The sequence below is a fragment of the Gobio gobio genome (assembly GCF_949357685.1).
Source record: "Gobio gobio genome assembly, chromosome: 2".
Lineage (NCBI taxonomy): Eukaryota > Metazoa > Chordata > Actinopteri > Cypriniformes > Gobionidae > Gobio > Gobio gobio.
This window is the reverse complement of record NC_137098.1, coordinates 42,978,230-42,993,480: the sequence shown is the minus strand read 5'-3', so window position 1 is coordinate 42,993,480 and position 15,251 is coordinate 42,978,230. Positions and strand designations below refer to the sequence as shown.

The 15,251-nt window shown below is 40.0% G+C and overlaps 1 protein-coding gene across 5 annotated transcripts in view; it reads left to right on the top strand.

The window, feature by feature from the left end:
* The window catches only part of chd9 (chromodomain helicase DNA binding protein 9), a 93,380-nt gene that overhangs the window by 33,334 nt on the left and 44,795 nt on the right, over window positions 1–15,251 (top strand). For 4 of the 5 annotated variants that reach the window (XM_079804848.1, XM_079804847.1, XM_079804845.1 and 1 more), the window contains exon 3: window positions 13,592–14,019. In XM_079804848.1, the coding sequence (XP_079660974.1) occupies window positions 13,592–14,019 (428 nt within the window). Of the gene's footprint in view, window positions 1–10,156; window positions 11,000–13,591; window positions 14,020–15,251 lie in introns of those variants that run through there. The other variant, XM_079804849.1, reaches the window with a different exon arrangement.

Sequence of the window (15,251 nt, the reverse complement as noted above, 5' to 3'; positions counted from 1 at the left end):
GACAGACAGACGTTTGCTCATTCAGCCAGTCTGACGGTCTGTTTCTCCCTCAAGCACTAATCTAGGGTCAGAATCAAATGACGAATGACGTCAGGAGAAAAGCTGTGAGCTTCACAGATCTGGGGAGGGACATGAGGGGTTAAAGGTAAACAGGAAGGGTTTCTGGTAGCATGTCTATAGATACAGTAGGCGGTCTTTGCTGCACAGCGGAAGGGGAGGGAGGACAGGAAAGGAAGGACGTTGAGAAGAGGGAGGGGTTAGTCGAGTCATAAGGGGGGAAAAAGCATGTGGGAAGTTTGCCAGGCCAAACTACACAGTAGGTCTCAATCTCAAGCCCTCTTTTACTTTACTTAACTTTCTCACTGTGCATGTGTTTGTAGGTGTGTGGCGTGTATTCAGAGTTCACTTCAGTCTACTGAAAATTGGCACGCTTAGACTTTGGTATCAGTATCTGTGTGTGTGTGTGTGTGTGTGTGTGTGTTTGTGTGTCTGTAAGCTAGCCGGCCATTTTCTCTGCTCTCGCGAGGGGGGGTTAGAAGAATGTCAGGAGTTCAGGCCGATGACACTGTCTGATCTCCTGCCTGAGCTGTTTAACCCTTCACACACACAACACAACATGCGGGAGCTTAACAGTTGTGGGATGTCGTGAAAATGTTTGTTTCAGCTTAATTTCTACAGCTGTGGTGTTTGCAGTTTGGAGGACAAGCGTTTGATTTGGTTACTATTGGTTTATTAGTTTTTGGTCTGGAGACGGCCATTGGTTTGCAATGTTTCTGATTGGCCGGGAATTTAGGGCTTCAGGTTTCTGATTGGTCAATAGATGAACAGGAGCCTCAGGTAGAAGTCAAAGCAGTTCATCAGTTTTTTTTTCCCCCTCCATTAAAAAAGCCCAAGTGCTGTTACCTCTATGATAGAAATTAAGTTGTCTTCTTTTCTTTTCTTTTTATCTACATACATTTCCTCTAATCATTTGCTCTAACATAATGAAACTAATGAAAAGCATAGCAAGTTAATGTGTTATTGTGGTGACATCAAATTTTTTAGTTTGATTTTCGTTTTTTGTTTAGAATTTTTTTTTACTAATTTAATTAAACCATTAAATAGGAATCCAGAAAATTGAAAAGATTCATTGTGCAATATAGAGATTTTATCATTATAACAAGACTAAAGTGACATCAGCTGCATTGATTATAAAGGGAGCGTTCTTTGCTTTGCTGGTTTTAAATTGTGTGGGGTTTTTTTTAAATAATTTTTTTAGATTTGCTTTTTTGATTTAAAAAATGTAATTAAACCATTAAATAGCAATACTAGGAATTTGGGGGAAAATAAAACATTTCATAGGGCCATATTTCAGCAACTGTAAATCGTTTGATAGTAAAGATGAATTATAAATTGCATTAAGATATGGACACATTTCTCCCTGGTTTCATTTACTGCCATTCCGACTTTTTTTTTTCTCTGGTCACATGCAAGAGTGACACATTATTGTACAGGTTCTTCTTCTGTATTTTTGCGTGTGTACTTTGATTTGAAAATTTGCATTTTTGTGAATGGTGTTCAGTGTGTTTGAGTGATGTTTGCATGTTTGTCTGACGGTGTGTTTTGTTTTCTCAGTCTTTCTCTTTTGCTCTAAATAATGAAAGAAGTGTAAAGGTCTAGTGGAGGCTACCCGCTGTGTGCTCTCTTTCTCTTCCCCCCCTGGCGTGTATCTTTTTTCCTGGGTTGCTCATGATTCATTCCCTGTTCAGAAAATCATATAAACTATATAATCTGTCCGCCTGTCTGTCTAAAAGATAGACCAGCAAATGTACGTGTCTATCACTAGCCATTATTAATTTATGTTGCAGCCTAATTTATTTGTCTAATGTATATTTATGTTTTCTCTCTGTTTCCCTTTATTATTATTATTTATTTATTTTTCTTTCTTCTGTATAACCCTATAGTGAGCAGGGGCATAGACTGAGGCTGGGGTTGATGGTAATTCTCTGAGATGAATTAGGTCACCCAACCAAACTCTGAATTAGTGTTGTCATGATACCAAAATTTAGCTAGTAGTCTGTACCAATACCAGTAAAATGTCATGGTACTCGGTAGGGGTGTGACGAGACACTTGGCTCATGAGACGAGACACAAGATTGCGTTCACGAGAACGAGACGAGAAGAGACAAGATTCTTGCACAGTATTTAAAAAGAAATCCTCAATGACAAAATTCATGACTGAAAAAATTGTATGGTGCATTTAACGAATCATCTTGTAATGAATGTCATGTCAGGTCTACATTCTGAGAATTAATTATCATATGCACTGAAAGACAACAATATACAAGCACTGACTGTAACAAACAAACTCATCTGACTGGTTTCTCTCCTGTATGAGTCTCTTCCGACCTTACTGTACATGAATTATGAGCATCCAGAATTTTTGATTGAGGCTGTGTGTGACCTCCTAATTTAACTCCTTTCCACAAATTGAACATGGAAATAAAAACAGTACATAACAAAAATAAATAACAGTTTTTTGCAACCATAATCACATTAATCTTTCAATATTCAAAGTGTAAACAGAGACCAGAGCTAAGAGCAGGGCCGGTTCTAGGCATGGGCAGGGGTAAGCCCACCCAAACGTCTGCCTTGCCCACCCAATCAGAATTTAGGAGCTGATAGTGTTAATTTGTTTTTACTATTTGTGCATTCATTAAACCCAATCTGAGGTGGGCTCTGTGTGGAAAGGCTGTAGAATGCTCCAAACAATCGCAAAAATAACACCAGTTTTTTCCTTTATTAACTGAAAGTAATGGCGCAGCGCGTTAATTGCGTGCTTCAGTCTGTAGCAGAAAAGCAGAGGCTGCAGTCACACGAGCAGAACGGGCAGAAATATGTGTGTGCTATTAAGGTGTGAATTACCAGGAGTTGTATTTGAGAATTTGTATCCTGTAAATATTAATATGCAGCTCTGATTTTATTTTTGATTCACGCCAAATTAGCTATAAAAAACACTCGCTCATTTAAGACTTTATTGCATGGACAGAGCTAGAACATGCAAATGCATATGCATTGTTCAGTTGAAACCTCTCATTGGCTTGCTGTTAATGCAGTTAAACTGAATGTACGAGGCAAACTGACTTTTTAAATAACAGCGCTGAAATAAGAAGGCGCTGTTTATCTTTTAATTAGTTTAGGCCAGGGTCACTCACACAGGACGTGTTTTTGCGGTTAAAGCGGTTTATAAGTTACTTTAACTTGAGTGCCCCTTTTATAAAGCCGTGTCATGCACGATACACTGCAAAAGTATAGAAGCGAGATGGGAGAGCAAAAGTAATGCGTCTGGGTGATGTTTACAATAAAAGCGATAAAAAAAAAAAACTCTGTTTAGCATTTAATGGCCCCTTTCTACGCAATTAAAGTTGCATTCGTTGCTATAGTATTAACATGTAGGGTTCCATTCAGTTTTCTTTTCAAATGATAAAAAAGTGAAAATGTTATAAAAAAGTTATAAATAAATAGTTAATAATAATATAAGAATAATAATAAGAATATCTATCCATCCATTCAGTGATATACCTATTTATTTATAACTTTTTATAACATTTTCACTTCTTTATAATTGTCACCCAGACCCTTAATTTTGCGCTCCCATCTCACTTCTCTACTTTTGCAGAGTACTCACTGACTGGATGATCACTGAATGGATGATGTACACCCCCAACACCAAAAAAAAAAAAAGCCCATGCAGGATATCTGCCAGCCCACCCTTCTATAGGTGCCTAGAACCGGGCCTGGCTTAGAGGTGGTTAGACAGCCCACCATAAGAGTTATCTTTGATATTGGGAGTAGTAGTTACATTTGTGTAGGTGCTTGACCTGCTTGATATAAGTTATGATATAGTTATCAATCATATTAAAATATATATTTTGCAACAACTTTTTTTAAAAATTGATTACAGATTTACATGGGTAAAGGATTATGTTAGATTTGCTTGCATGTGGTCATTATGTCTTTGAGCCTGTTTATGCACTAAAGAACGTGCAAGTGCAGATATGTGTAGAATATGTGTGTGTGTGTGTATTGTGTGTGTGTGTGTGTGTGTGTGTGTGTGTGTGTGTGTGTGTATGTGTGCCTTTGTTTATATTACATTGTGGGGACAAATGTCCCTACAAGGATAGTAAAACCTGAGATCACTTGCATTATGGGGACATTTGGCTGGTCCCCATGAGGAAAACATCTTATAAATCAGACTAAATTATGTTTTTTGAAAATGTAAAAATGCAGAATGTCTCCTGTGATGGGTAGGTTTAGGGGCAGGGGCAGTGTAGGGGGATAGAATGTACAGTATGTAAGGTATGAAAACCATTACATCTATGGAAAACCCCCACAAAGATAGTGAACCAGACATGTGTGTGTGTGTGTGTGTGTATATACATGTGTTTTTGAATGCACACAGACTCATGGGGACTCGTGTCACCATGGGGACCTAAATTGCAGGTCCTAAATGGGCAGGGGTATGGTTAATGTAGGGGGATAGAATATACAGTTTGTACAGTATAAAAACCATTACGTCTATGGAGAGTCCCCACAAAGAAAGTGAACCAGACGTGTGTGTGTGTATACCTGAATCAGTGTAGCGATACTGAATGTATATGCTCATTGAGTGTATGCATTGTCCGCTGTGGTGTGTGTGTGAGAGTTTTAGAGGGGGTTTGTGGTGTGTTTTGTGTGGGTCATTAATAGCCGTCGTGTTTAATGGGTTCAGGAAACCAATGCTACACATCAGGCCTTCCCTCATTAATCCTCTCTCTCTCCCTCCATCCCTCCAGCTCTATCCGCTGTACTCCACATTAGTCTGCAGGTCTAGTCCTAATTATGGACTCTAAACTCTCTCTCTGGTTCTGACAGTGTAATTCATTTTCACCTAAGCAGGACACAGATTTTAGGTTGTGGGCAGGGAATTCATTACAGTGTTGGACTGTTATAAGAGCTCTAGATGAAAGTGAGAGAACTTTTAAATGGCATAAGTGTTTGAAAATGTGATATTTAAGGCTTTTATAAAAGTGCTTTTGTTGAGGAACTATTAAACGTAAGAGGGAGTTCATTATCAGCAGGAAAAGGAACTGACTGTTAAGTAGATTTTTCTTGACTCCATGATGCTGGCGTTTTGGGGGGTGGTTGTCAGTAGGGGTGTGAATCGTCACTGGTCTCATGATTCAATTTGATTATCATGTCGTCAACGATTCTATTTTATCTGCTCCAAGAAAGTACACTTCCTGAATGTAGCAAACATCAAATACAACATTAGTCTGAACACAGCAGACGACAGGACCATTTAGAACTAACAAGCACTAGTAAATACTAAGTGCATGAAACTGTTAAGTAGTGTACTTAAGTTACAATAACGCGCAGCTCACACACTCACTCTCTCACACACACACAGACACACAGACACACACACTCTCATGTTCACTTGTATTACTTGTGTTTCGCCTCCCTCTGCCATTTTACACTAGCGCATGAAGCACGCATGTGACGGATATATATATATATATATATATATATATATATATATATATATATATATATATATATATATATATATATATATATAATTTTGAATGGCTGATTTCTAGGTTAGACAAAGCAGATCTATAATGCAGCATAGTCTTTATTAAATAAAACAAATTTAATAGGAGTGTAATCCATCACAACATTATCAAACAAGCAAATGCAACATGTGCATGAAATACAAACAACACCATACCATGAACTAAAGACACTGAGGGCATTATATACTCATTATATACACAACTACTCATCCGGAGAATTATCGCCTACTGTTTTTCAAATACTATGTATTCGGACATACTACTCTTTTGGCATACTGTTTTTCAAATACTACATAGTAGGGAAGTAATTGATTTAGGACACAGAGGGTGAATAAGCAGAAAGCAAACACAGGAAATGACGAAAACAAACTAAAAGTCCTTGACAATGAAAACGAAAACGTGACAGGTTGTGACAATTTCACAGTATTACTGTTTTTTTTACTGTATTTTTGACCAAATAAAAGCAGCCCTGCTAAGCACAAGAGGCTTATTATTACAACAACAACAACAAAAACGACCTGTTTTTTTTTCCCAACTATTTATCGTTTTCTAGTTGAAAAGGTACTATGCTTGCCTTAGTTGTCATGAGAGCTCAAATCAGTCAAGTTTGTCTTAGAACTAAAACAAATCTTTGAATGGCATACTACTTTTGTGGTATTTTTTTGAGGACAATTTTGAATTTCTCAAAATGAATTTAGCTGACAGCTAAGATAAAACATTTTTTATTGGTATCTAAGATGTAATTGAATTATACAACATGTTTAATAAACACACATGTAAGCCACAGAAATCTGCGGTCTGCAGCCTTCTACAGTACATGGACTGATTCAATGTGGGCCTGCCTTATAAGATGATGAAATTATATTCTTTACTTTACTTTGATGTCTGGGGCCATATGTATAAAAGTTAAAAAAATGCTCTTGAGCATAGGCTTAAGTTTTGACTTAAGTGTTAAAAAATTCTTGTAAAAAAAGTAGGACTTGTTTAAGCGTAGGAGCTATTCATAAAGAAACTAAAAGCAATTTTCAGCAAAGTCTAAGACTGCTAACTGGGGTGACACTTAAAGCCCAAAGTATACTTCGGTCCATGTTCCGTGGCGGTCTGCACGCTGTCCGTGTGATGTCATTTTCGTCATCAGACGGTGTGCGTACAACAGCGCATGTGCATGTGACTGCGAGTGCGAGTGAGCGCTTGAAAACAAAGTCCACTAGATAATAATCAAGCAGTAAAGACATCCATTCCAGTCCCTAAAACAAGGAGCCTGCAGATGACACTTGTGGGACAACGCTGTTCTGCAACACATTTTATAGACGATGAGGCGAAAGAGAAGTTTAGATTTTTTATTAGGTCTATATTACAAAACAACATCAGTTCATTCCGTTCGTGCGTCATTTGTCATTACGCCATTTCTACGTCCTTACACGTGCGTAAAACTTTCCAGTTTCGGTTTTCAATCCGGTCAAGTGTTTACGAGTCCTATCGAACGGATTAGAAAAGGTTTATCTCAACCCGATTGAAATTAAGCATTTTTATTCAGATTGAGGTGTTTACATGGAAAATTTTAATTCAGATTGGGCTATTAAATTGGTTGAATTTTAATTTATTTTCTTTGCATTTTGCAAAATGATCACAAATAAGTATTGATGCTGTGAAATATTTTTCTGCTGATATACACTATATTGCCAAAAGTATTGGGACACCCCTCCAAATAATTGAATTCAGGTGTTCTAATCATTTCCATGGCCACAGGTGTATAAAATCAAGCACCTAGGCATCTAGACTGCTTCTACAAACATTTGTGAAAGAATGGGTCGCTGTGCAACAAGTCCATTCGTGAAATTTACTACTAAATATTCTACGGTCAACTGGTAGTGGTATTATAACAAAGTGGAAGCAATTGGGAACAACAGCAACTCAGCCATGAAGTGGTAGGACATGTAAAATCACAGAGCGGGGTCAGCGCATGCTGAGGTGCAGTGCGCAGAAGTCTGTAACTTTCTGTAGAGTCAATAGCTAACAGACCTCCAAACTTCGTGTGGCCTTCAGATTAGCTCAAGAACAGTGAGTAGAGAGCTTCATGGAATGGGTTTCTATGACCGAGCAGCTACATGGTGTGAGGTTGTTTTTCAGGGGTTGGGCTTGGCCCCTTAGTTACAGGAAAGGAACACTTAATGCTTCAGCATACCAAGACATTTTGGACAATGTCATGCTCCCAGCTTTGTGGGAACAGTTTGGGGATGGCACCTTCCTGTTCCAACGTGTCTGCACACCAGTGCACAAAGCAAGGTCCATAAAGACATGGATGAGCGAGTTTGTTGTGGAGGAACTTGACTGGTCTGCACAGAGTCCTGACCTCGACCCGATAGAACTTGGGATGTATTAGAGCGGAGACTGCGAGCCAGGCCTTCTCATCCAACATCAGTGCCTGACCTCACAAATGCGCCTCTAGAAGAATAGTCAAAATTCCCCATAAACACACTCCTAAACCTTGTTGAAAGCCTTCCCCGAAGAGTTGAAGCTGTTATAGCTGCAAAGGGTGGGCCAACTCCATATTAAACCCTACAGATTAAGAATGGATTGTCATTAAAGTTCATGTCCATGTAAAGGCAGGCGTCCCAAAACTTTTGGCAATACAGTGTATGTCTCATCATTTACAGTTGGAGCAGTTCCATCAATGGTTCCAACAACTTCATGAAACGTGCCATGTAGTCATAATTTGTGGCCAGGCTGTTATACAACGAAATTATGAACACATGAAATAGCGAGAGCCAATGAAATAGAATTATCATATACTAACTCTAATACATTATATCTGCTAGAAAGCGTAGCTGGAGAACTGAAGGAATAGAGTACTCTCTCTTTCTCTTTCTCTCCCCCTCTCTTTCTTTCTCTGCGGAGCTGAACTCCTCCCAATATCTTGGTGCTGCTATTTCATCTTATTTACATATTAACCATTTAGTTGCCTTGGTGTAGAGGTGGTTTGTGCCATGTGACCTCCAGAGCATGTGCATATTTCTCTTTTTCCTCCCAACACTCTTCTTCATCTTTTAAGTTATTGTTTATTGGCTGCCTGTACATACAAATACAGGTTGCACATAAAAATTAAGTACCACACATCCTTAATATAAACCTATACATCTTTTAGGAATGTAGAAATAACGGCAATATCCAAAACATTTTTTGGTACCCATGTGGAAAACAAATTATAAATCATACTAAGTGATGTTTTTTTGAAAATGTAAAAATGCAGAAAGTTTTCTCTGATGGGTCGGTTTAGGAGTAGTGTTAGTGAAGGGGGATAGAATATATAGATTGCACAGTATAAAAATCATTATGTCTATGGAAAATCCCCATAAAACATGAAAACACGTGTGTGTTTGCGTGTGCGTGCGAGCGAGTGCGTGCATGCGTGTGTGGGTGTGTGACTGGTCTGCTGCAGTTGGCTGAATCATTCAAAAATGTCACATTTAAATGTGAAGGGGATGTAGTATTAGGGAAACGTTTTTTTAAATGTTATTTCTTAAATTATTATATTTTACAATATTTATATACATTTTTAAATGATTTATTTTATTTTATTATTATTTCTATTTATTAATTTTATTTAAATTTTTTGCATGTAGATGATCGCATTAGGTGTTTATTGAAGTCTCGTTTGAATTGTCTCCACGAGTCCAAACTTCAAAGCCTTATCTCTTCTCTCAATTTTGTTATCTCTCTCTCTGTCACACAAAGCCTGTTACAGAACATTGTATTGTACCTAGTATACTGCTAAAAGAGAAATCTGCCCATGCAGGCAGCTACACCATGTGCCACCTAGTGAGGAGAGTTTTTAAATGACTTCCAGGTCTCTTGTATTGCCTAGACTTAATTTAACCTTGTAAAAGTTTATCTTACTCCAGTCTCAAGGCTAGGCCTAGCCAAAGCTAATCTCTCTACTACTCCTCGTATGCTAAACTGACCCACTTTTGTGCGTGATTTCAGATGGCTGGTGTAGTCATAACACATCTGTGGTTATATATCTGACAAATTGTTGGGTGGGTGGGGGGGGGGGGGGGGGGGGGGGTCATAGACACTTTCTTTTGTGTATGCTGCATATGTATGTGTGTTGGAACAAGTGTTTTTTGCAGTGCACGTGCACAGTTGCACATGGCCAATCTGTCACACTTTGGGAAAGTGGGGGCACGACCTCATTTCCCCTTGAGTCTCTGTTGTCACTTCCTGTTAGTCGATCCAGCAGCACATGAACTCATGCCACCTGCCTGTGTGTGTGTGTGTGTGTGTGTGTGTGTGTGTGTAAATCTGATGATTGTATTGCTGACATGATTCTGACATATTTCAAATTGTATTTGTGAAATCATTTTACTTGTATAGATCAAAACAAAGATGTTTTGACACAAATTATCTGTTGAATGCATGTGTTGGTGTATTCATTTTCTTGAACATTTGCTGTTGAGTTTGTGCCTGGTTGGATTCAGCAAGTAAAGAAATTCAGTATTTTTAGGGTTAAGTTGTGAAAGTTAATGTAATAACAGCTAGCACCCTCTGCTGGACCTCCTGTTTCACAATGAGCTAAAGAGAGAGAGAGAGTGAGCGAGCAAGAGAGAGAGAGAAAAACGAGTCCGGATTTTAACGACATCTCTAATATTCATGCTGATGCGTTTTGCTGCTTTGTGCTTTCATTTCTCGCCGCTTCGTCTGCGTCTCCTGCTCTCCGCACACACCCCAGCCTGAGAGAGGGGAGGGGAACAAGGGAAAAGGAAGGGAAAAAAAACAAGTGGAAATAAGGAAAACAAGCTACAGAGCGTCCAACTGAGGCAGTACAAAAAACCTTTTGTGTTTGCAATCCTACCTTCGTCTGGTATGTGAAAGGAGAAAGAGGAACGAGAAGTCTTGTCGGTCTATGCGTGGTGTGTGTGAACGCAAGAGAGTGGACGAGAAAACGACGGCCGGGAGAGATCGAGCGCAGTTGTTCTCGGACGGACAGTTGGAGGGAATCGATGAGAAAGAGAGCGCAAGAGAGGGAGGGAAAAGAATAGACCGAGCCCTGCTGAGCGCAGCAGAATGAGAGAATCCTGGACCAGCGTGGCTGCTTCATCGGTCTCTTCCTCATTCCCTCGTTTTCCGTGAAGTGCGGCTCCATGCAGCCCGGCCAGGGGAGGAGGAGGAGGTGAACAGGGCTTCTTCAGCCACGGACCTGCCGGGGGAGGAAGGGAGAGAGGGAAAGTGAGAGAGAGCGAGAGAGAAGGGAGGAGGGAGCGTGCAAAAGAGAGAGAGAGACAGAGATAAAAAAAAAAAAAAACGGCGAAAGGGCAAGGCTTTTGTTGGCGGTTGGAGAGAGGGAAGGGGGGGAAGGAAGAAAAGAAAAAAACATGTCTACAGTGAAGAGGCCGAGAGGACGGGTGAGTGAGTGAATGAGAGAGCGAGCATGTGTTTGTGTATGGGGTGGGGGGAGGGTGGAGGAGGAGGAGGAGGAGGAGGTGGGAAGGGTGGAGGTGGGGGAGGGGGCCGGCAGGAACTGAACAGCTACAGGCTCATGCGGCAGGCTACACAATCGCCGCCATCTTGTGCTAACTGCTTCTCTCCATTTCTTATTCTCTAGCTTGCGTGCTAACAGGGAATGCTACATTAGCTAGCTTTTGGTGCCCTGTCTGCTCTTCTTCCTGTTTCGTTTTCATCTGCTTTCTTTCACCAAGGTGCCGTGGGATGTGCCACATGTGCGCACCAGGCTTTGTGTGGCTACGCCGCATGCTTGTTTCCATTTCAATATAGTTTCATTCTAAGCAAAGACGTTGATGACCTGAGCGAGAAGAGAGATTGAAATTGCTGCGGCGCTGGCAGGCTGTAATTTCAGTTATTTATAGATGTGTTACATAGCTGCAGTGCTCACGGCTTGCTGCATTTTCCCCTTGCTCACTCACTCTCTCTCTCTCGCTCTCGCTCACGTCATATTCTCTCTATTACTCATTTTCTCACATACGCTCTCCCGCCTTTCCCCTATAGCTTTCCTCCTTGTCTCCATTCCTGTTGATTTACCCCTTCATGCCTCGAATGGATTAGTGTGAATATTTCAGGAGAGCTCAGTCTCTCTCACTCTGCTCTCCGGCTCATGTTTTGCCACCAAATGAGTTAGTGTTTATAACCCTCCCCCCTTCTCTTTTCTTTTGTTTCACTCTTTCCAGATAATTCCTTTTTATTTAGCCATCAGGAAAGCGCAGGCCAGGTGATCTGATTTTATGTCGGTCTCTTTTTTTTGAGAGTCAACAAAGCTTTATTGGCATGACTGGAACATTGCTTCGGACGTGTGTCATGTTTATAAAGAGCAAGTGTGCAAAGTGAAACCTAATAAAGTAAAAGATAAGATCTCGTTCACTTCATTATGGAGTTCAAACTCACTAGCTGCTTTCTTGTTGTGAAAATGTATGAGAAATTGAGGAAATGGAGAGATTCAATGTCAGCATAATGGACATGAATAATAAAAGTTGGCATGTCTCTGTCTCTGTTATATGATCGTGCAGTGAATTATACATATTTGTCTTCTTATAATGTGAACAAACTGGCTCCCAGGTTGAAGATTTCAATTATTGACCTTTGATCAGTGTGTGATGCCATTCTGATGAACTGTGACTTATTAACACCTCCATACCATAAGTTTACAAATAATATCTATCATGGTTATATGCATAAACTAGCGATACAATTTGTAAATATATGCAGCTTCCGTGCTGTCTTGCATTTGCCTGTGCAGTTGTCCGAACCTTTCCTTTATCTTCCTCTATAGCTGGTTGGCCATGTGATTGGAGAACAGTGACTATTATGAAGCCCAGGCATTAGTATTGATGATGCAGCAGTTCAAAGATGGAGGATTTCCCATGTTGTCATCCAGTATGTGTGGGTGGACTCAGGCTTACCATGCTGCACTGCTTCAGCTACAATCAGAATATCATAGAATCTCCAAGGATTTTTATCTTTGACCCCGTCTTATGTTTAGTCTGCTGGCGAGGTCATGAAATACCTAGTGTGCTTATTAAATTCTCGACCTGTATTGAGCTGGGTAAAGAAAGACCCCAAACTCTTGAACCGTATTTGAGCTGTAAGCACATAAAGTGTCTCTACTACCTGACAGGCCTCACTGAAATAGGTGTCGTGAAAAATCACACCTGTCTCAGTAGCAGCCCTAGACACTGTAACTTCAAAACAGAATCAGGGGAGTGAGACACGTTTTAGCCCATCAGTAAACTAGCCAATATATTTCTAGTTTTAAGCCCAAATTAAGTCGGTTTAACAACAAATATAAGGCACACTATTTTAAATCAGACATTATCAAAAGGAACCTGTAGAGCTTTGCCTTCACAGTGCACATTATAAGCAAACCATTGTGGATGAGCAAAATTACCTACTAATGTCTGTAAAACTACCAGCATTTGGCTGGTAGAGGCGGGTAATTTCAGCTTTACCTTGCCTGTGAATGATTTTTCACATTCGGGGTTGCTGTCATCTCTTTGTAGGTCTGGGTTTTGGAGAGATGTTGTGTACTTTAAGTTCACATTATGGTGAAAGTTAGAAAAACATCTTAAATCACTTTCAGAACCTTCAACATTATGTGCAGTAGCTGTTTCACTGTACTGACTTTGTCCCCCTTAATAAGAAACCTATTAAAGTATTTACATCCGCTCGAGTCCAAGATTTCTAGGTCATGACTAGAGGAGTAATGTTATGGCTGTTCATGGAATTCAGCTCATCGTCCTGTTTCATGTCGAATAGCGCTCTCATATTGTCCGGCAGACTAGTCTACATGGCGTCATGGTATCTTAAATAGTGTATTGTTGGTCATGGGTTTAGCATATGGAATTACAGAATCCTGAAATAGCAACCTGTCTATTGGTTTCCTGTACAGTCCTGCCTACACAACAATTCTAAACGAAGCTAGTCCTATGGAGAATATTAATATCATGTTTGGATGGTGATATCTTTCTTTTTTTCTTTTCTCACAGCCTCCTAAGAACACTAATGGTCCCAGCAGCCAGCCGCGGGTACTCAGCCCACCAGTGAAAAGCAGCTCCTCTTCTTCCTCTTCGTCATCCTCATACGTATCTGTGTCAGAGAAGAGGGTGCAGAAGCGACATCAGCAACAACAGCAACAACAGCAACAACAGCAGGAGCAGCAGCAGCAGATGGAGTCATTGCTTTCGGACGATAAACAACAGAAGGCCAATCGAATCATCTCAGAGGCCATCGCCAAAGCACGAGAAAGGGGAGAGAAAAATATTCCGCGCGTCATGAGTCCTGAAAGCTTTCCATCTTCCTCATCGCAGCACCGCAGTCACAGGGCAGGTTCCTCCAAGTCCAGAGGCAAGAATAAGAGTTCCAAGAAGGCCCGGATTGTGGCATCATCCAAGCCCAAGCAAAAGGCTAAAATTGGGTAAGACATCTGTGATATTCTCCCCAAGCTGAAGGATTTGACATTTCATTAATTTGTTTCTTTGTTAGGGAGAAGGAGGGGAAGTGTTATACAGATGTGTCCATCAAGATTTGTGATAACTAAGACCATCTCTGTAACTTCACCTGGATGTTCTTAGCCATACAGCTAACTGCTGCAAGTTAAAAAGGTTTTACTGCTTACAGATGTGGTCTTAACTTGTTTTTGTGTATCACGTCTAAAACTGATGAGAGTCAAGGGGCCAGACTTACTAACAACTTGCATCAGTGCAAACCCTCTTTTGGCGTTAAACTACTGTCATGATTTACTAAAGACACGCAGTGAAAAATTAGCGCTGAAAAGGCGTGGACAGTTATTTTTGCTGCTGACCTTATTGCATATGCATTTGTAGGGGTTTCCCTTTCAGATGCAAAATTTATGGGAGGAGAGTCATGCAAGGTGATTTACAAAGGTTTGCGCTCGTCAATTTACTGGTATTTGCACCATTATTTACTGTCCAAAAAGACGGTAAATTTGTGCTGCTCTTGGTTGATTTCATTGGTCATTATGGAAATGATCTGTCCTTAATTCGGTTCAATTTCTGTTCTTTAATTTGTGCCGTCAGTAGATCATGCACCGAACATATCCACTACCATCTGCGCTTTTTGGGAATTGCGCTCTCACGCTAATTTGCCCTGTTTAGTAAATCTGGCCCCAAGCTCTCTTAAAGATGCAGCACTTTATCATCAGAGCCTGAGGAGCATTGAATGCCATGTAAAATGCTGTTAACTTGAAGTAGCAGTTTAATTAAGCACTAAGGTATGAGAGGCTGTGCAATATTGTGAATATAATAAGAGAAGGGCCTAAAACTATCTTTTTGCCACACCTGCCAATGGCCGGTGACCAATCTTTTTTTTTTTTGTATATATATATATATTTAAAATTTTAGATACCAGTGAAAATTCACTCTATTCCAATTTCGATACCACAGCTAAAACTACTAGCCTAATTAATATAAATTTAAAACATTAAAGACAAGTAAACAGTCAGTAGTAAAAATAAAAAATAAGTTTTTTTTTTCTTCATTGCCATGTTGTGAGAAAGTGTGAGCGTGCCTAAATCGCCAAAACATGTCATTGGCATGTCAGTCGTTTCTTTCACCTTAATGTGCCCTTCAACTTGTGCAAAACTAGAAGAAATACACCTTAGGCTAACGCATAAACTTGTATGCAAAT